Genomic DNA, 22,847 nt, shown 5'->3' with positions numbered 1-22,847 from the left:
AAAAGCGTAAGAAGGGTGTCGCAGACTGGTGGTGCACGGTACTGTTTCTTTCCCGTTCTCTCGACTCGCTTTCAAACGTTTCTCGATCTCTTCTCTCTCTTTTCGTCTCTCTTCCCCCCCTCCTCGCCTTTCTTCACCCGATTTTTTGTTTTTTATATATCCAGTGTTATTTTCTCTCAAGTTTTTATTTCTCTTATACGTTTTCCTCCTCCTCCATCTCTGCGTGCCGTGTTTTCCTACGTATCGTATTTTTCCTCTATCCTTCCGTCTCTCATTTTTCCTTCGCCTTGCTTTCTTCCTCCCTCGTTTCATGTCGCTCCGAGATCGGGTTGGGGACTGGGGTGGATATAGGGTCGATCTGCGATCTCCCCAGGGCGACAATTACTTGTAATACCGTTGGTCTCTCGGGACCGATGGGAACTCGATGGGGCGTACTCTCCGTAAGAAAAAAGGATATTACTGTTACCCACATCGAGTCTGGCGCCGCTCCCTTACGAAGGGCACGATCTGTCGCCCTTGTCTTATCATGGTTGACGCGTCTGATGATCTGTTAGGGGTCTCTCTTCAATTAGACGTGCGCATGTCCTGTCTATCATACGAATGGCGTATTTATACAGTTGAAATGCAGTAATTTAAACACATAGCCATTCCTTGCATTTGATAAAAAAAAATTTTATTGTGTATAATGTAAAGCTTTAGCGTAATTTGCGATTAATTTAATGATTTATAAAATGTGCATATAGATCGCTAAACAGAAATTCACTTTGAGTTTATTGGAAATTACGGTCGTTGTCACTTCAGTTCAGATATTGATGTTGATATCGAAGCTGATTATATCGCCACTAACTTTCGACTCCTAACGCGGAATAACGTTGCAATTAGGCTTTTGCTAATTCTCGCGAGAATCAGATCAATCCAGTATTCGGCCGGGAACATATCCCTTAACTACTAAATACCAATTTGCGATGCACTCGGCGGGCGTGCGCTTTGTCGAATGACGCGTCCACGTACCATCGAATTCCGGCCACTTCCGTTAATTAATGAAATCCGAGCCGTGGCTCATTCATCACCGGCGATCGTATATGCGTTCGCATCGGAACGAACGCCGCGCCCGCGTCCGCGCCCGCGCCCGCGCCACGCTGGGCCGTATCTCGTCGCGTGCGCTCCGATATGTATGCGCGGTGTAAACGACGCGCGACCGGTAAGCCTTTGCTGTGCGACGATGACGGCAATTTCGAATTAATTGCAAATTCACTGAGATCACGCTGGTTGGGTGACGCGGAGGTGATTAATGTCGCCGTGGTAATCCGGAGACCGGCTTCCCGCCCCCGACCGGTCCATTCGCCAGTCGCCCCCGTCTCGTTCTTCCGGCCATCGCGACGCTTACGTATGGTAAGTGCTGTGGGATAACAGCCTCGTGTTTCGGATAACAGGGAATATCACCCACGGGGACACCCGACACCCGTCTCTGCCGCCGCCGCCGTCGCCACCGCCGCCGCGGTGGCCGTGACAAACGCACTCACCGCGGATTATACGACATAATCGCTGGAAACCCGAGCGTCCGACGAACGCGTGGTAATTTTCCTGAAATATTCACGGAAGATTTCGGTGTCGAAGAACGCCCACGTTTGCGGCCGTGTAACGGGAGACAATGACGGAGGGACGGTTGTGTTGGATTTAACGATGGTAGATTACACCGTGACGTTCTCCCGGTGCGGTGATTTCGGTGAACATTGGGTGGACCTTATAAACGAAATTGAATGGAACATTGCTTTTCCATTTTCCGCGTTATAATATCTCGACACGTCTGACTTCGACTCGCTAAACTAGTGGAAGTTTAACATAATTAAAAAATAAGTTTAACGTAAATAAAAGCAATTGTTACGTTACAAAAATTATATTTTTTTTTCAACAATAATTGCAATAATTTGCACAATTATTTTTTTGTGCAATTATAAATTTTTATTTTCTTCTTTTATTTTTCAAGATTAATTTTTAATATAGTAAAAGTATCGCGTTGCAAACCGGCAAATATTTCATTTGTATCAAAGTCGCGATGTGTCTTTGGATCTGCTGCATCACATCGTTTGATATTTCTGTGATGTGGGAGATACCCGATAGCGAGGTATCTTTTTTATCGAATGCAGAAACCTTGTCGGGAAATATCCGTGCATATCTATGATATAAAATATTCAAAAAGGAGACCCATATGGAGTCATCTCTGTAACGCTTTGCATTGTTGAAGCGAGAAAACGATGTAGACCGTTTATTGCCCTCTGGGATTACTCAAGAGCCGATAAAAAATTTACCAGCATCCACCGGATCTTCGCTAAAATGCACGAAACGTGCTTGGCAGAGTTAGACACGTTAATCCTTCTAAATCCAGTATTAATCCAAACATTCTTCAGAGCAGTAAATTATAATATTCTCACGTATGTCATTGTCACGTATGTCTCTAAATAATACAAGAGTTTTTTCATATTACATTGTTTTTGCAATTAAATTGCACAATTCTGAAACTTTTTACTTTGATAATTTATTTCGATTAAATTATATTATTACATAATTAAATCGCACGTTACATTAATTATTTTTAAATTAGATAAGCTGAGTTCTCCTTTTTTCTTAGCACTCATATTATTCGTATAACTTTCACAAAAGAAGAGAAGAAAATACAAATTTTATTGTAACATACATTATTAATGTAAAACAATTTGAGTGACGGGAAGTTAATTGATTCATGTTCGCGAATAAATAATAGCGTGTTAGACATTTTAGAGTTAATATTCCATGCCATTCTGTGTGAAGTGCATATTGTGTCGATTTAGTAAATTGTCCCGGAGTTCAACTTAACTTTTGCGAACGGAACGCGGAGTTTCGGAACTCGAATGTCCGCGAACAAGACGTTAAGGCCCGAAACGTGGGTCGCGTTTAAACTGGAAATTTTGTATATACTGCATAATACGACCTTATTATGTTAAGGTATACGGTAGACTGCGACGCTCATGGGCTCGGCGGAGGGGTGAATGCATAATACAGTGCTGCACCCATACTTGTTCGATATAACGTAGGTGGAGGAGAGATTCGAGTTCGTATACGATGGAGGAAGGAAGCGGAGGGTAAAGAAGTAGAGTTGTTGCGTGGTCGATTCGGTACTCGAGTTGCGGTACGATATCGATATTCACGATTCGACAACGTTCATATTTTCTCTTGGCTGCGGCGGTTATCCGGTATTATTGTTGCAATAGGAAGCAATAAAAATTCGCCGGTGGAAATGTCGCCTGCATTCGCATGAGCTTGCGGCGAGTAGATCGGAGCAATTGATATGCAATTATTTAACATTTCTCCTGTTTTATCTTATGTTTCTATGCATACACGCGAGTACGGTTATGCATACGTATGAAATACGTGCGATGGTCCGGAGAAAAATCTCGCATTCATTCTCAACATTGTGAAAAGCTAAAACTTGAATCGCGAAAGACGGGGGTATAGTTGCAACAAGTAAAGGCTTGCGTCTGCTAATATATTGCTTATTCTGAAGAAAGAAAAGGAAAAATTGGCGTTAAACATATTTTACGCGAGTAATAAAATTTCAAGAAAAATAACTTTTTAACGCAAAGTAACGTGAGATACTTGGAAATCTTTTAAAGTATGTTGTTGTAACAAATAAAGCGATATGATTTAAACGTTCATCTCTCCTTTTGACGTTATATAAATGGCGAATTCGAACTAAATCCGCGATATCCACCGCATTTGTGGGAAAGAACTTTAGCAGGGAGTTGCGAGTGCAAATAAGGAGGTAAGCCAAATGACGCGTATGTATTAATTTTCTCCCTCGCGCTTCTGGCGACGCTGGTAACGGCTTTCACATCGTCAAATATACATGGCGTTGACGTTTTAATAATTTCATTCGCCGCGTCAAGAGCCCCATTTCCCCGGCGCCATCGCGAGGCATTTTCCGCGAGAGGATCGAATCTGCTTCCTTTCTCTTCGAGGTAGATTCAATTCCAACTTGCAGAATTGCATGTACCCGCCGGCGTCGTCGTCGTCGTCGTCGTGAGCGACGACAACGGCGGCGTCGCGGGCCCGACGCGACGCGACGCGACGCGAGGCGTGAGGCGCGGCAACGTAATTCCGCGCGATTCTTCGGGAAACTCGTTAATTCCTACGAGAATAAGACTTTTCAATGGCGGTGGAGCGCGCGGAACGCGATGTCGTGCGGAAAGTTCGTAATGGGGGAATGCGCGACGCCGCGGCAGCGTAGATAAATAAGGTGAACCGATCAACGCGCGAGAGGGAGAGGAAATCGCGTAATCGAAGAGCACCTCGAATACCGCCTCTCGAGACCGATGAGCTCGGCCACCGAAGCAATTTTGAGTTTCGAGACATAGAAGTTTTGGTTCGTCGGATTCATCGGGCGCGACAGAACGATTCAATGTAAATGCAGATCACTCAATGTAATTGGATGATACATTTCGTTCGTGGAAGATTTTCTTCATGACATTTTCCGTACTATTCATTTAAAATACTATGAATCGTTTTAAATTTAATTGTTAATTGAACATAAAAATTGCGATTGTTGCCTTCTCATCCTTCAGTGTTACTTAAATATCTCTCGCATTTGGTTGGAACAAGAAATGTACTGCTAAAGGGAGTTTAGCGCATAAATCATCGTTATCGTCTCAGCGATGCCTCGTTTATCGACAAAAGAGCCGCAGCATCGTTCGCCACACGTGAAGCACGCCGCCAATTTAAGCGCGGGAGCTCCGTCGAACGAAAACACGATAACGGCGATGTCCATCCCCGCGTCGAACAGCACCGAAATCTATTGTCGCCGTTCTCCTCGCGCCTCGTCCCACCCTCGCGAATTTGTTCTACCCGACGGCCCTGAGAGGATCCGACGGTAAAAGTTGCCTATAGAAAACTCTTGGATTCCGTCATTAATTTTCCCAGTAGGTGCGGGAGGAAAGGGGACGGACGAGCTGGGCTATAGTGAAGATAGTAGCGTCGGTGCCGCTGGCATTGAGCGATCATCTCATCTACTCGGAGAAAGTTAGATGAGGAAATTTGTCCTTGCGATAGGTTCACTCATAGTTCACAAACTTCGGTAGAAGGCCACGCTGGCTACATCGTATACGTGTGCACGTGAATAGTGTGTGTATGTGGAAGAGGAGGACGGGAAGGGTAACACCCATGTCCACACTCGCGTCCGACATGTACGTGAGGGGCCTCCGTCACTGTGGCGACACCCGCTAGATCGAATCATTCCCCTATCGTGGACCGCCCAGCCATGGAGATTCCGGAGAGCGACTACCCGAGAAAAGGAATTGACTAAACCCCTTGAGAATTAATATCTCGGTGGGGAGCAAACGATCTAAGTGCTTCAATAATCGTCAGAGCGGTTAAGGGTAGAAGATAAAATCGTCCACCTCCCCCCTTTATGCCATGGCAATGGCGTACATTCGCGATACAACAACCAGTCATTATATTTCTATTACTTTACGTCTGCAGTAAACGCGAGCTATGAATACGTGATTAGTTCTCTTTATTCCGGATATTTACAATTTGTTCATAGCTGTTTATTTAAAAACTGCGCTGGAGTTCCATTAATACGATTTTTATATTGAAATTCGAAGAGATAAAGAGTAAAGATAATTTTAAATATCAATTTACGGTATTGTTAAGACATCGGTTTATCTTTTCGCAGTTGTTATTCTCAAAATAAAATACAACGTAAAATATAAGAGACAATATGTGGGGGATGCGTCACGATAAAAGCAAAGTATGAGAAACTCACCTAGAGGCGTCCGCTCTCAAAAAGGCGCCTTCTGCTTTATAGGAAACTTGGGATCAAGCGCTCGTTTATCAAACCGAGAATTACGGACATCTGTCCGCTTTGGAACCGCGCCAAATTGAGCGAGCGTCCGCCTTTCACCGGTAGGCGAGTACTTGAGAATCGATGGAATATTACGTCCATACCTGCCGCTGCCTTCGTTTGATTAACGACGATTAAAAGTGCGACGAATCTTCGCATTTAACGCGATTTAAGGCGACTGCTTTGAAGTGTCGAAATCTCCATTGGTTTACATAACGACGCTTTTATTCGAAACAATTTAGAGACAAGTACTAAAGGTTGCGTGTACGTGTGCGTATTGTAAACTGGATAATATCAAAGAGAGAAATATTAATTGTGGTAGTCTCGATTCACGTACAATTTATATTCATATCATTTACGTGTTTATGAGCTTTATAAAAAATGTTATATAAGACGGGTGCTTTGGGTAAAATACCTTCGTTTGAAACTTTTCAAGCAGATATATTGCTTTTCAGAAATAATTTTTGGATTAACGCATACATTATTTAATTTTTTAATCGATATTAAGTTCTTTAAGAATGACAGTAGTGTAAAAGAATGCATGTCCGTGCAATAAACGAATTACTGCGGAAATAATCCGTAACAAATCGCTCCCGCAAGGGTGCTTTCGAAATGAACAAGTTATTACCACGGACGTGCAAATTCGATATGAAAATTTGATTCGAAGTGGACAATATGCGAGGTGGTTTGCGCACGTGATTTCACGAGAGGCGTCCCTTGACGGGCCGGGTATCGTGACGGCATATCCTCGCAGGTAACGTAAATGTAATTATCGTCAGGGCTGCAGAGGCCAAGGATCTAATTACACGTCGTCCAGATTCCGGGACTCAATGACGCGAGTCCATCGAGGCGTAAGCGCGGGTACGGGGATGAACGAAGGGCGCGACTTAAGCGAACTGCGCAAGGACGCGGGCTAGCGGAGGGTAGCTAGTAGATGCTCGTGTAAGGTAGAAGGTCGGGATCAGGGGCTCGTTTATCAACCTCGGGATTCCAGACGTCTGTCCCGTGTCCCACGGGATGAATTTATCGGTTTTATAATTAAGCGTGGCTCCCAGTACCGACGAATAACTTGCATAATAATTTATATATTTGTGTCTTCTTTTCTTCCTCCCTCCTCCTCTCTCTTTCTTTATTTACTCTTTTTTCCGGTGACGCGATCTAGAAATACGCGAGCGTGCTTCGTTAACTCCTTTAATTCTCTTTCTTCTTCCTACTTCTCTTCCGATACCATCTCTTTCGTTCCGAAACGCTACGTGTTTCGCACGCAAACATTTTTCAGTCATCTAGAGGATAACGAACGGGACGAGATAGTGAAAAGATCGCCGGTTGCGCGGGAAGAATTTAATCCCGTGCCGCTCCAATGTCCGACGCGTTCTAGAACTTGGAATGGGCAACTGCGTTGAAGCGTTTTATGATAAAGAAAACGATATGTACGAGAACGGCATAAAGTTGATTTTATCTACAGTTCAATAATTTCACCCTAATTTTTAGTATAAATACAATATCCAGCAGGTACAGTACATCTTTAGTAAAATAAAATGCAAAATTATCAGTTCAAATAAAAGAGTAGTTGCTCTAATTTGTTGCCAATCGAATCTAACACTCAATATCAAATGTAATATTGGATATTGAACGAACGCACGTTTAAATGACAACAAATGTGATTACAATAATTACGTATGTATAAACATATAGCTGATGTGTCATCGATAGTGACACACGTGTGTTTCGCAAATGTATCAAGTTTCAACTAACGTGCACTTTTCCGCAAACAGAAAATGGATAAATAAAAAATGAAATGATTATAAATGAAATTAAATGCTTCGGCGAGCAATCTTGCTCTGTCGCTCGCTAATACCTTACCTATCTTTGGAGTGGGTAATGGAAGCTTGATTTTGCCACGATGAACGGCGAGATGAGGCTACGACATCTCGTTAGCGAGCTTTCCGTCTCTCTTTCTCCCTCGCTCCCTTGTTGCTGTTTTTCAGTTCCGACAAGCACCAAAGCGACCCGTTATATGATCGCAGAGTATGAAATATTCGTCCGCGCGGAATTCCGTGGAATTCGATTCGATCGGCGGACGTGAATGCACGTTGCGGTGGTCGATAATGAGAAGCTATGGACGTACAAATGACGAGAATTAGAAACGCAATTTTCGAGCACGCCGAGTATTTACATAGGGAAATAATGCCGGCATCGGTCGAGTCGTTATTTTGCAATGAACTTTCCTCATTTATAGTGGGCTTAATTTAAAACATTTCGCAAATAACGAGACGTATTCTCTGCATTCAATTTACATAGAAATTACTGCGTGATAGCCTCATCACGCGTAGAGAGAGACGGATTTATGCTTCTGCGGCGGACCACCATAAGAGTCCTAGATTCACTAACATTTATCACGTGAAATTGTTATAAAATCTAACATCTCCTGGCAAGTTGCCATCCGCGTGAGAAATGATAGGACCAAACAAAGTAAAAGAAGTCTTTCTTTCTCAATCCTGACATTTTTTATCCGGATACATATATATTAAAAAGAGATGATAATGGCTCATAAATTCGAGTCGTGTCAGAGGCCATTTTGCAGCGGCTCGCTATACAACGCTTTACGAATTATGCTTGGTACAGAGACGAACGATGATACGAATCCCGCTGCAAGCCGACTGCTCTCGGCGACGGACGCAGTAATTCGCATTGCAGCCGTAGCCGCGAGGCTCACGGTTGGACGTATTATGGCACGTCAGAAAGCTACGCCGGAGGTTTCTCTGCAGGGTCGGTCGCAGGCCATAAACTAAATGACAGGCTTCGAGCTCTCGAGACTCCGCACTCCCGCACGCCCATCGTCGCGAAACACACGAGAAGAGGACTCCGTTGATATTGTTGCTAACCAACTCGCGCGGCGACGTTAGCGTGTAGGGCGGCGCGCAACACTAACGAGCAAGTAATTACAATGAAACGATTGAGCCGTCACTGCCTGTAGTACAGGAGAAATCCAGGTAGTTATCGCAACTGTTGAAATCCCGGAGTACCGTTCGCGGATTTGAGTTGGGAGCGCTTCGAAAGAGAGGGACGGGCAATGAAAGACGGATGCGATATGCGCGAGAACCGCAGAAAGACGAATAGCAAGGAAGATAGAAAGAGAGACCGGGGAAAACGTTGAGAGGATGCGAGGATGGGAACGGGAGGATACGAAGAGAAAGGCAAAGCGGAAAGGAGCGAAAGTGAGAGAGAGAGAGAGAGAGAGAGAGAGAGAGAGAGAGAGAGAGAGAGAGAGAGAGAGAATGGATACGAGCCTAGTATGGAGTTTGAGGCTTGTTTGAACAGGCTGCAGCTTCCAGAGAGGGTGGACCGGGGGTACCGGGGGTTGCTATGACGATCACGCCCCATCGAATTACGCGAAAATTGCCCTACGTACCCTCGACCCCTCATCCATCCCCCTTCCTCCCTCGGTACCCGCTCTCTTCGTCTCCCCCCCTCGTCCACCCTTCATCAGGACTTTAGTCATTCCAATCTCTCCTCTCCCGTCCCCGTCACGTTGCGGATGTGAGCGAGGATAAACGGCTCGCCGAATTGTGCTTCTCGATGAACCTCCTCGAGCTTGCGATACCTTTCGTTGAGAGGAACGGCGCTCCGAGTAAGTGGAGTCTTAAGTCAACGTTAAGAGTAGACGGCTCTTTCCGCCTGGTGTTCATCTTAATCACCACGTTACCACGAGAATGCAATCGACTCGCGATATGTCGAAACGTAATTACATCGTCGAACAGCTTTTCGGATTATATTAAATTAAAGACTTTAATATGAGTAGCTTTTCAACTTAAATTCTAGAAAATATTACGTAAGTGTAACAATTGTGTAAAGTCATAGCAGTTAACATTTCGGAAAGTTTATTTTGTTGATAAGGCGATATAAATTTGGGAAAATAATTTGCAGAATCCGGATATCGATCGACACAGCCGCTTTCACCCGTCAAAGAAACTAATTTCTCCGTGCGGTTCAGATTTCCATTATCGTGCACGAGAGCGTTTTCATTTCCTTACAGAAGCGTCTGCCGTGTAAACAGCGCATAATGGAATATATTGGAGTCGAGAATATAGAGATCGCGGAGAAAGGGCTAAAACGCTCACCAATAGCTCGAGTAAAAGGATAAAATAATACAAAATCCTCTGTGCATATAAATATCTAGCAATATTATCTACCAATTGTAATAATATTTAATAATTGTCTGTAAAATTATTAGCAAGTTTAGAAATCTTGTGTCACTTTGGAACAAGTATGTAGGGGTTAATTTCAAATTTGTATCAAATTTCATTATCAGCTATCATTAAAGGACGATGAGTAAAATAGGCCCTGGAATTTTGCTCGCGGCAATCTACTATTTCTTGCAGTATAAAGTAATATTTTGTAATATTTGGTACAAGTAATGCTGTAATTAGCTCCAGTTAAAGCATTAACACCGTTATGACAAATTTAATTCAGGCAACCTATCCGTAGTCTGTAAATGCGTCACGTCACAGATGAAGCACAATGTCGTGAGCGAAATAATGGAAGCCTTATGCGCGCGCGCGATAGCAACCTGTTCTCCAACTTGGACTTCTAATCGCTCGCAGACTTCGCGCGGGCCATCGGATTCGGTTAGAACTTTGCTGCGAGCCGCTGTTCCGCGAAGTTCACGTCCGACTGGTAACCGCACCGTTAAGCCGCCCCCTCGATCTCCGCCGAGATTTCCGTCGCGCTGATTTAAAAGGTCGTTACGTCTACGGTCGTGGTCAGCCGTATTTCTTTTTTGATTCGTTCGGCAATAAGCCGTCCGCGGGATTAAAAGATTACGACGTCCAATATCGGCATCGAGGACCGTTCGGGTTCCGAGTAAGCACAAGGATAGACGTCGCACGAGATTCCTGCGGGAATTCCGGCAATCCTTTACGTGACTACCTTCCGACTGGGTCCCTTGCTACGTGAGTACCGAGGGGAAGCAATGTTTTCGCATTAGGGATAAACTGCCCCACGTCTCGACGGTCGGTCGGTCGGTCGGTGCGAGCGAGTGTCGCCAAGCCGCTGCAATTTATACGCTCCTGGCGCCAATTAACTGGACTTGCGCGTAATAAAATTAGTCTCGTGCGATTTGACCCTGTCGTCGAGCTACGTGGTTAACTCTACGGAAGAGTACCGGGAATATTGCGCTGGCAGTCCCCGAGCGTTGCTCAACGAATTTCACAAAGTGGACAAAATAAAGATCTCCAGACGGAAATAAAATGTCTTATCGCTTGTCGAAGCATTATTAGTGCGGGATAATAGCGTGGGATGAAAATTTAATGAAAACTCGCGTTAAAAAATTGTTCGTTTATTCATTTCAATTTAGTCTAGAGCTTTCTGATCATTACCATAGTAGTAGTCTTAATTCTGAACCATTATACCTTGCTAGAGATAAAGACTTTTTTATTTTATACTTATATTTATACTTCTTTTTATTATTACTGTAGCTGTTTCCTTTGTTATCTTCATGAATGATACTACTCATTGTCTTTAATGCGAGTCGGATAACATGTAAAAAGGATACGCATAAGTATGAAACGCGCAACGTAAAATATTCCGTTAAAATTAAGAAATAAAGAATAACGCGTACGAGCATACTGCGGGAAAAATGGATAGGTAGTGAAAGTAAAGGAGTATGGAAGCAGACCGCACGTTATAGAGGCAAGAGATTCCATATTTCATGGAGATAACGAAGACAAGTGATGCCTGGGAATATGAAGCTCAAGAAAATGAATAAGGGACCGGCGCGGTGATACGTACAGCGCGACGGCAATGTCAAAATCATAATCGTACATAACGCGTTTAATGTATCATAAATTATATATCATAACGAAACAAAAGAAATAAAGAAAGGAAATAAAGAAAATGGAAATAAGGAGTAAAAACGTATAATCTTCCATCGGTTTTAAACGAATTGGATTAAATTAATACATTTGAGATATTGGATAAATATTCCCCTTACAGGAGCATTAATTAAATGTAGCTATATTAATTTCTAGCTGCGTCCAAGCAAATAATTTAATATAGTAGCTACAAAAAGCTCCGTATCATTAACGAAGAAAAGCGAAGGAAGGGAGCTACTCGCCGTAGGCGCCAACTGCAAGCTTATAAGGGAAAATGGATGCACGTGGACAGACAGCCCGCAGACGGGCAACGCTCGTGTACACATGCTAAGTGCGTCGCGCCCTAAAGCGAGTATATTGCGTTAACACCGAGGGTGCAAACAGCCCTTGCTTCGCTTGCACCCTTTGTACGCAGTTCTTGTCCTCTTCGCGGTAGTACAGTCGAGCTAATTATTAAAGCGTTAAAACCGCTCGTTAGGTCGTCATTTACGTCGCGGTAGCATAATTCCGAAGATTAATACAGGGATAATCTTTTGGCAAAGCGAATGTAAGAGATACGAAATTTTACTGAAATAAAAGAACTCGATATTTAAGCGATATTGAAAGATTGTGAATTGAAAAGGTTGTCTCGATGCAGTCTTCAAATCCAAAATAATTTTCGTAAAAAGAAAATCTATAGGCGTATAATAACATTCAGACACTTTCATGATTAGAATCTTTAGTGAAAAGAGAGTTTGATTTGAAGTTTAATATTTGGATTATATATATCGTACAGTAAAAAGAAAAGAAAACGCAAAGAATTTTACTTTGAATTCTTTAACTCTTTAATTCTTTATACATATATATATATATATATATATATATATATATATATATATATATATATATAATCTGCAGTTTCATGAATTGTTCCCGCTTTTTAAATTTTTTTCGAACTCAGAATAATATTCATTTATTCGCGGCAAAAGGAGTATTAATCAGTTTTATACATACACGTCTTTATGCCTGTTACCTTTAATCAATCTCACGTTACTGACAGTGTCATTACACCTCCCGGTACGTAAACATTAACGGTTTCCGCGAAGGAGGTTTCTTCGCTCGTTCTCCCTTGTTGTTAATTCATTTGCCTACGAAGCGACTAGACTAGAGAGGGGCAGTCAAAGGCGGCACTGGAATGAAGGTGATTAATTCATCGTGTCGTCGGAAGTGGCATTAAGACGCCTTCGTATAAACGCTGTCCAAAAGGAAGTGGCACCGCCTCACTTTGCCTCTCGGGCAACCAGTCTATCTGCGTATAAGAGCATTAGCGGCTATATATGCCATGTATATATGTGATTGAGATATTATGGAGAGACTAAGCGTCCTTTGCGTGCCTCCAAAGAGCGCTCGCGAGTAAATGCCGGGAAGGATGTTAAGGGGTTTTCGTTTTCACATGCACGCGATGCTCGACGATGCCCGCGATCCTCAGTCGCTTTTCATTTTTTTTTCTATCAAAAAATTTAATTCCACTCGTATTTACGTAGCGTCACTTTTTAATCATTCCTAATTGTCTAATAAAGCTGGTTTAAAATCAACCGTATTACGTACATATTGTAAAATTGATGATAAAACCGAGGGACGTTTCATTTCTTTCAGAAATTTTTCTTATTTTGTAACCGATCTGTGTGGCCGTAGATATGTTAGATTTTTATCTCATTCGTCTCATGAGACCAAAAGTACGAGTCGCATCTTGACATGTTTCTAAAAGCAATTTAGAGATTCGTCTAGGCGTTACCTATTGAGAAATTCTTGACATACCGCGAGTCTCCTATGCTGTTTCCGTCAAAGAGACTTTGATTTAATTTCTTGTGGTTAAAAGCCATTGGTCAAAGAAAAGGGAAATCAAAGCGTAAACTCGAAACTTTCGTCCATCGCAGTTCAAGTGCGAGAGGGTTTTCAATGGCGATACGGAGGGTGGACACGCAAAAAGACCAATGGCATTTCGTTATTGCACACGCTGAAAGCAAGAGGGAAACCATAGGAGGAACCTCGTAAGGCATCGTCAACCTATTAAACGCCATATTCTTCTTTCTCCCAGCTTTGTTTGTCCACTTGTTTACAGATACTTTATTTTAAAAAATAATTAAATGTTTGCATTTATTTGCAATATTCTTGTTTACAATTTATTTAAAAGCAAATAGAAAACTCATTTTAGAGCAAAATTTTATTTATTTATTTTTTTTAATTAAATGATTTTGGATAATAATAGTAAGACATATATGTATGTGCAAAAGAAAGTTATCTTCTATTTAGAATATTTTGAAAATTATTAATTATATTATTGAAATGCATATATATATGATTACAATATCTTACAGGATTTGCGATTTGATCAACTTTCATGTGTATGAAAATTAGCATCACCGTCATTGTCTCGAGATTTTAATTTATGATTTAGAACTGCATGATTAACGAAGAATACTGTAGTTATCTCACATTTAAATTTAAAATGAGAGTAGATACATACGTGGAAAACGATTCGAAAATGCGCTGTTTTAATCGACCGCCCACGAAACGATACGTATCGTAAAACCGTGCGGATTCAATCGTGTAAAAGATCCATTGGAAAATTCCCATAAAAATTACACGATCGTTGCTTCGAGTGCTTAGCGACACGTGACTAATTTCGTGGCTTATGCACCGATGGATATCGGTTGGCACCGCGTTACTTTCAGTTACGCGGAAACGTATGCGGCGTAACTACGTTTCGGTAATATTTGCTTAACATGTTTTCTCCCAATTTTAAAATAATATTCACTACCCGGTAAATCCGTTATGATAATGAAAATGTTGTTACTCTCCCCAAAATAATATAACCGGGCTCAATCGAGCGAACTTTTTATACAATCAAAAGAACGAACGCTTTTCACAACAACAGACTGCACCTCATAAAATAGTTCACACTTTAATATTTGTTTGAAACGAATAAAAGGTACGTGTGATTTTCCTTTTTTTACTAAACGTAGAATTTTATACAGTTGCTGAAATTTTGATTTCAGTTTGCTCACTATCACATCGCATGAGTTAGGGGAGCGTTTAATGATCGCTCTAAATTATATATAACTTTGAAACGAAAACGTATAGCGGCGCGTGTCAGAGGATCGATAAGAAATATCGTGTCTAAACTTATTAGTGTTCACGACGTACGCTCGACTGATCCGCGATATCGAAATCTATCTCGAAAATCCTGGCGCCACGATTAATCACTGAAACCGCGATCGGCGGCGTTGACCCTTTTCTGTACGTTTCATGCCGCGTTTATCATCGTACTTTTCGCATGGCCGCACATTTTTCATCGCTCACGCGCATCCAGCCGAATCAACCCGCGGCGGGCTCGCTCACTGGAATAACACAAGGACGCGAATAATACGAGCCGGGAATAATTCCGGGATAAATCAGCCCCCGCCTTCCTTCGTCCTTTAATATTCTCCCTGCTGCTGTGTCCGATAATACAAAATCGCGGCATAATTTCGGTATAAATTGAGGGAGAGGGAGGGGCGCGCGGGGAGGTGGGAAGCACCCTCGTCCCTTTAAAAGCCACGGACGTTTCCTTCCTAGTGTCGGACGATAGGATTCTCTCGTGTTATACGACTTCCTTTTCATCGACAGCGACAATGGCGATGGGTGCGCGTCGCGCGCCGCGCGTCGCGCGTCGCCTCTCGTCGTCCGCCTCTCGTCGTCCGCCTCTCGTCTATCCAGAATCGAAGTTTACTCTTTGTACACAGAAATACGCGCGTACACTTTGCTCGCACGTGCGCTCTCGTGCATCCCTTGTACGCGAGACTCGCGAAAAATACGGGAAGAAGACTGACGCATCGCAATTCACGCCCGCGATCTCTCGCGCTCATGGGCGTCGCAGGGAAGCGCGGCGGCGGACGCTCTCTGGTTACTCCGCATCCTCTCGACTGTTTCACCCTGGATAGTCACAAGCCCGCGTGAAAAATTTAACGGAAAAACTTGTAGCTAGCCGTAAGAACGCAAACTACCTGATAAACTCATTAAAAGTATGCCGATGGGGCTGTCGAATCTCGCAAAGTCGTTTTAATGAGAAAGTAGGGAAATTAGGACTTAAAAACATGTTGGAAGTTAATGTTGCCTATAGCCTGTCTCTTTAATTGATAAATATATAAGTAGAAAAGTTTCTAAGCTCCTGCTGGGAAAAGTTTTCTCATGCGCCACCCTTGGAGAGATATCATGTCGGCGCCCATGACTCTGTTCTCTCTGGATTCGAGAAGGGCGCACTACGAGAGGAGCAGACGCCTCTTGGGCAAACATTTTTACGCTATTACGGGAATCCGAGACTGGATATTAAGCAAACGCTTACAGCTGCAGGAAATCACTCGAGTCTCACCCTACTCCATTCTGTCATTCTTTCTCTCTCTTTCTTTCGAGCGAGAAGGATCGAAATCTGCGTTTTATTCCGCGAATTTTCGTCGAAAAACACGTAACGCCACAGGCGCGAGTGGTGACGATGCCAACTTCAATCGATATGGCGCGGATTAAAATTCTTTTCAAAGAGAATTTACATGTTTATAGCTGACAAAGAGTGTCACCGTAACAAAAGAAACAAACGAAAGAAATATATTATTTCTGCTGTAATTAAATTAAATATTGATCGCTGTACGATTAATTTCGTGATTTGTTGGACCTGGTGGCACTGACACCTTCCGTTGTAATTTTACTCTTGCCTCGCCATAACTCTTGACTCGCGTCATAAAATACATTTGCAGCGCACCACAAATCAATCAAGATTTGTTTAGAGATATCGACCGTTTCTCTCTACCGGATGAGAGTTCGGAGAGCAATTCCGGGAGACGTGAACGCGTTTAGCCCGGACGCAGTTGATTTATCGTGGGAGAAAAGGGCGGCGCGCAGTGAAAGAAAAGGGTGGCTTTTCGACGAGAGAACGAGGCACTTCTGTCAATTACTAGCCGTCGCGTAGGTAGAACGGTGAAAACACGTTTTATCCCTGGCAGCTCGTACGCGACGGATGTCACGTCATCGCCCTCGAGAAACGATTACGAGGCAAACGGCGTTCCGTCTCGAAACCACCCTCGACAGCGCGTCCTCGATTCAACCGCGTCGTCATTAAGTTACCGTCAATTAGAACGAATGCCAGGGCGAGCGCGTTCGGTATGAAAAAGTTCGCGTGCCTGCTGACGAAAATCGAAAATGCCATTCGTCATTTGTCTTCCCTTCGGAGTGTGCTTTAACTGCCCTTCCCCCTCTCCCTGTCTCCTTATTTGCGAGGAAAAGTTGGCTGAATGCAATCTTTTAAAAAAAAAAAAAAAAATTATATGTACTGTAATTAGTTCTATACGAAAGGAATAATCAAATTAATTACGTGAAGAATATCCAACTGTAATTAAATTACAGTATAATAGATTTTATTAAGGATAGCTCAGAGCCATATTTCCCGCACGATCTCTTTCTAGCGCGACGTCAACGACTGTGAATAATTACTCGCGTGATACACCTCGTGTGCAATCCTTGAATCAAAATAAATCGTCCACCGTAAACTGAGCCACTTTCTGTAATTAAAGAGAAAGGCACGAATGTGCGCGGTACGCGGAATGATCTAAGAGCCTGTTCGAGAGCCTTGATATAAACGATGAAGGGGTCAAGGGGAAGGGGAATATACGTGGTATCTTACGCACGGATATTCCACGGGGAGTGTCGTGACACGCGTGCACGGCTGTGCATGGTCCATTCGTCTCGCTCCGCGTGTGCGCGCGGTTTTCGTAGGGTAGAAAAAAATAATAAATACCCAGTGAGAAAGAGGGAGCAAGAAGAAAGAGAGAGAGAGAGAAAAAGAGAGAAAGAGAAAGAGAAGTAAACGCGATCTCGAGTACGCCATGGGGGTACGATAGGCAGATGTCACGCCACCGCGACCCCCCGGCGCGACGATTACGACGATTACCGTAGAGCCGGCGGCGCGGCGTGCTCGCGGGAGGGTGGAGTCGCCTTTCCGTTGACACCGCATCACGAAGCACTAACCAGATTATTTATGCCACCTCGTAAAACTTGTGGCGTGCCTGAACACACTAGTCGCCTGGCCTTTCCTCCCTCTGCGTCTCCAACGGGAACCAATCTCAAATGACAAAACGGGGGGTGGTGGTGGTGGTGGTGGTGGTGGTGGTAGAGTCGGTGCCTCCCAGGATCGCGGACTGCTTACCTACGCGGTGCGGTCTTAGCTCGACTCGGGCTTGAGAGTTGCGAGATACGCAGCAGTAAATACGGAATAGACCGACGCGTGGGATTTAACGTGAAATATCGTATGCCGGCCGATACGGCGTGGCGGCGATATATATTCATATATCTATAACGTTAATATGCGCAATCGTATGCGGCGACCGCAAGAAGGGACCGCGAGTCTGGCATTTTCATGAGTTATGGGCGCCGCGCACTATTTTTATTACGTGCCGGCATATCGTCCGGTCCGGTGGACGATAACCGGAATGCTTTCCTGGTATGAAATATTAGCGCGCAAGGAGGAAGTTCGTAGTGAGCGCAAATGTTTCTCAAGAATTCGCCTATTTAAGAATTTCTTTACGAAGCGACCTTGCGCCAATTTTAGGTGTATCTTCTTTTCCAGCTACCGTATTCGATGGAATTGGACTACGACGTGGTGGGCGTCCCGGGTGGACCATCTTCCGGGATGAGGGCGTTACTGCCACCGAAGGTAAACGTGTCTGCCAGAGGCGAGGTTCCGATCACCCTGCAGGTCTTCAGGATCAGATTGCCGTGCTCGGGTGTCGTTAGCGCCGAAATTCCTTTGGCGCTCAGATTGAACGTCACGGCGCCGCCCGGCACTAGGTACAACGACACCGTCTTGGTCTTCAAGAGGAACAAGATCTGCTTGAAAGGTACGTGCGGGCATATCCAGCTGTCGGCGGTAGCACCTCGCGCGCGTGACGACGCGATTATGCGTGCTTCCTCCCCTCCCCTCGCTCACCCCGGCAAGAAATCGCTATGCTAATTTTGAAAAATGTCGACAAGGCTAATCGGGCTTTATTATTCCAGTACATGAGAGAAAGCGGTATCCTTATTTCGTTATTCTCGCGCATGGAATTTAGTACGGCTTGAAAATCCCGCGATTCTCATGGCAGCCGCGCATTAACCGACAACTAGATCCGGATTCTAGATTTCAATTTTTTTTTTCTTTCCGTTGGAGGAACGCGCAGCGCGCGTTTCCTTCTTCCGCTTGTTTTATTCAGAATCCATGAAAAAATCATGACGACGCGCGCTGTTTGTCTCACTTAAAATATGAAAATGCTAAAGTGTGAATTATTTAACTCTTCCGCTTAGTGGCGTTTTACCGGCGCAATTAAAATTGTAATTCTTCTTCCATTCTGAATAACGTTTCTCCGATTCTTTATCTTTTTTGCTCTCTCATTTTTCCAAATTTATATTCATTAATCGTAACCTCCACCTCAATTAATCAATAAATTTCGTTACAACAAAATATGCAAAATTGTATAAATCAAGTAAATTTTTTAATAATTCATGAACCACGTTAATTAATGATTACAATATCACATTGGGTTCGTGGAGTTTCGTGCCTTGTTATTTTCAATGGTGATATTGATCTACAGTGCATTATATGAAGATCCATTTCAAAGGGTAATACTGTTTAAGCTTTGTAATCTATATAATATACGCTATACTCGCTTGGCCTTCAGTACAAACGTTTCGCTCTAAAACACCCTTTTGTTTATCTATACCCACTTTAACGCCATTGCAGCCCGTTGATAATTATTTCGTTTACGTAATCTCGGATTTAATTAGCACGTTCGCGAACCCGGCTGAATATCTTCGTTACGGCGAGACAGTTTCGACGCGGTCGCGATTAAAACAGAAACGCGCATTCATTTCGCGTCACGCGCAAACTCAATTTATCCACGCGATTTATGAACTCTGCTCTGAACTGATAACTTTGACGTCGTGATGTTAAACGTTTATAACGCGCTGAAAAGAATAACAATTGCAGTTTTCAGAATGCAAAGCGAAGCAGCTGCGAGTTAATCGCATTGATACGGCAACGGAATATTATTCAACAATTGGCACAAATGTTCCGCTGCAATTGATATAATATTAAATCTATATGTATATATATAATAAACTTTTTTATTAATTTCGCGGAGTAAAATTGGTCATTACAATTCCACAGGATTAATTTATTTTCTAGCAAACGGCATTTAACGCAATAATGTACGTCGATTTCCGGATCTTTCCTAAATAAACGCCGTCATATTATAAATGCAATGCAGAGTACGGTCGTTTAAGTAATTATGTTTAAATAATGAAATTATATTATATATATATATATATATATATATATATATATATATACATACGTAACGTACATTCAGTTTACGTTATGCGGGAGAAATGGAAATAACGGATTCGGGCGAGGGTACAAACGTAATTTCCGCGCCACTTCCGACAAGGGTGCTCGTAAGCTTATACTCATGGTACTTCACAGGCGGTTCTCTCGACTCCGCAAACCTCACGCGACCTCGAAAACGTATGTTTTCTAAAAAAACAAGCCATGCAGCAGCGATGAATGCAATCTGGCAAATAGCCCCGATTTTCGTTCCGTTATAGTTTGCCAATATCCCGTACAGATTTTGTATAACTAAAGCGAATTTCGCATGCAGGAGTTCCGGTAAATAAAACTTCCACGCGAACGAAATTAGAACCATGGCGACGCGTAGTCGCACTGTTTGTTTTTTAGCTTTTATTCTCTTTTTTTTAAATGAGAAGAAAATTAATATTGATTTCCGATAAAAAACAGATGAGCTCTGAATTTCGTCGGATAAAAGAGATGTGAAAGAAACGCATTTCAAAATTGAAAATAATTTTTTGCATTTCGTTCTCCGAGATGTAAGCAATATTATCGAAACGAAATAAAACACGCCAAATAATTTTTTAAATTAATTTTATTGTTATTACGTTATATATTCTTGATATTATGCATGTTAATTACATATTACGCACACAGTTATCGTAAAGCTTGACGAATCTTCGTTTCAAGTTACTACGCGCCAAAGGGTAACTGAATATTGCTCGTAACGGAAAATATATGCGTTGACGCGATATACAGGAAACGATCCGACGACACGGAGAATGGCCGCGTCGGAGAGAAAAAAAGATAAAGAATAAGAAGGAGAAAAGAAAGAGCAAAGGAGAGAGAGAAAGAGCGAGAAAGAAGCGCAGATCCGGATCCGGTTACCGAAGCAGGCGACGGTACAACAAAAAGCAATCCGCCGAGTAAAATTGAATCTCGCCGGGGGTCGGTGTATTTAATGAAAGAGAAGAGAAGGCAGAGGATCCCACCCTCGTCGAAGATCAAGAGGGTCGGCCGCGTAGAAAAACGAAGTAAGTGGACAGAGGTACGCGGAAAGGCAGGAAGAAGGACGAAAATAAGTAAGCGCCTCCGCGGTGAGGACCTTAGTCGCGTCTTGAAGAGCAGATTTCCTGCTTTGTCGAATTTGCTTCTTCCTCGTTCGCTCCGGCGCGGCGCGGCGTCGTCGAAGTACTAGCCGGGCTCTGACGAGTCCTTTGGCGATCGTTTCGAGCTCGAGAGGTCCTGCTGCAATCTGAAAGCGCCTCGAGATCACTCGAAAATAATCGAATTCTCTGTATGGAGTCTCCATACTTGACGTTCACGTAGAATTCCATATATTGGAAATCTGCTGTCAAATTGGAAAAAAAAAACAAAAAAAAAAAGATTCAGTGATCCACATCGATTCTTAAGTCTCAATCTCTAGTTACTGTACATATAATATCTACTATTTCAGTTTTTGATATAATTTCAATGTTTTGAGAGCGCGTATTAGTTATTTTGTCGTATTGGAACGACGATGTGTATCGTTTCCACGCATCCGCTCTGTATTTTTTTTCAGATTTTTATATGTTGTTTTCAAATATTCAAATTATTTTATATCTCAAATATGTTCGAAAAATGTTGACGTTTTGAATTATCGAGTATTTTTGCAAGTTTTGCAAGTGTGCGCGCGTACTACGTGAAAAGTTCCAAAAAAAAAATATATATTTTGGACGATAGTGACTCTAGTAAAAATTTTATTTGACGTGATCCTGAATTTCAAATATTCAACATATGAGCGCAAGCTTTTCTTTTCCTAAACTGATCTCGATATTGAAAATTTTTTTTTTATTCCACAGAGCAAAGGAGAAGCGCATATCGGAGCGCGTTGCACAAAAGACGTAATTCCGTGATTTACGTAAGCCTCTCAGCATGACCAAATTTGTTTCTAAAGTCCACAGAGCTCGCGGCGAATGAGGGAACGCGATTCGTGGAGGGTCATCCTGTTAATCCTCTGGAGACTTAATTCCGGGCCTCCGTAAATCTCGGTTAAGGTCTGTTTGATGGTAGCAGATAGCATACCTCGCCCGGATTTAATTGAGATACGCAGTCGCTCTTAACACACCTTCCTGACTCCGCAGTCGCTCCAAGTCCCAAAGTTTCGGAAGCACGCGTCGCTCGCGCCAACTTACGTCGATAGGTACTCCACTGTTCTTCGAGTGTTCTGAGTAATACGATCGATCTCCCTTACGATAACTTCCAAGTATCGAAATAAAGACGATGTTGCGCCTCGCTTGATTTTTAAGTGATATTGTATCAGGTTAATGTGTACCAAAAATTATAATGTAAACGGGAAGACTGTTACACGCTGTGATACATAATGTATTACAAGGTATAAAGCAAAACCGAGCGCTACATCGCGTGCTGAGAAAATCTAGTAACATTACGGGGAGTATGGAAAAAATAAAATATTGTGAAATCTGATGCAGTTATATAACTCTAACAGAGAAATTGTAGAAATCTCTCAAAGATACTTGTTTGTATTTCGGACGCGTCGTAGCGTGTGAGAGGAACATTTTAGGAAGATGGAAAGACTCCGCGCAAAGGAACGACGCGAGTTTTGCCCCTGAGAAACTGCAGCACAGCGCCGAAGGCTGGCTACGATTTATTTAACTTTTTCTTCCTGCTGCTTCCTTCCTGCGCACGTCTCATCGCGCTCGAGCAAACTCCT

At 42.9% G+C, this 22,847-nt stretch overlaps 1 protein-coding gene across 3 annotated transcripts in view; it reads left to right on the top strand.

Moving 5' to 3' along the window:
• The window catches only part of LOC105196367 (tyrosine-protein kinase Drl), a 76,126-nt gene that overhangs the window by 32,600 nt on the left and 20,679 nt on the right, over window positions 1–22,847 (top strand). For all 3 annotated transcript variants that reach the window (XM_011162288.3, XM_026132721.2, XM_011162287.3), the window contains one exon: window positions 18,383–18,653. In XM_011162288.3, the coding sequence (XP_011160590.1) occupies window positions 18,383–18,653 (271 nt within the window). The remainder of the gene's footprint in view (window positions 1–18,382; window positions 18,654–22,847) is intronic.

Source organism: Solenopsis invicta, chromosome 4 (genome assembly GCF_016802725.1).
Source record: "Solenopsis invicta isolate M01_SB chromosome 4, UNIL_Sinv_3.0, whole genome shotgun sequence".
NCBI classification, from domain to species: Eukaryota; Metazoa; Arthropoda; class Insecta; order Hymenoptera; family Formicidae; genus Solenopsis; species Solenopsis invicta.
Note: the sequence above shows the minus strand (reverse complement) of the source record. Positions and strands in the feature narration are given on the sequence as shown.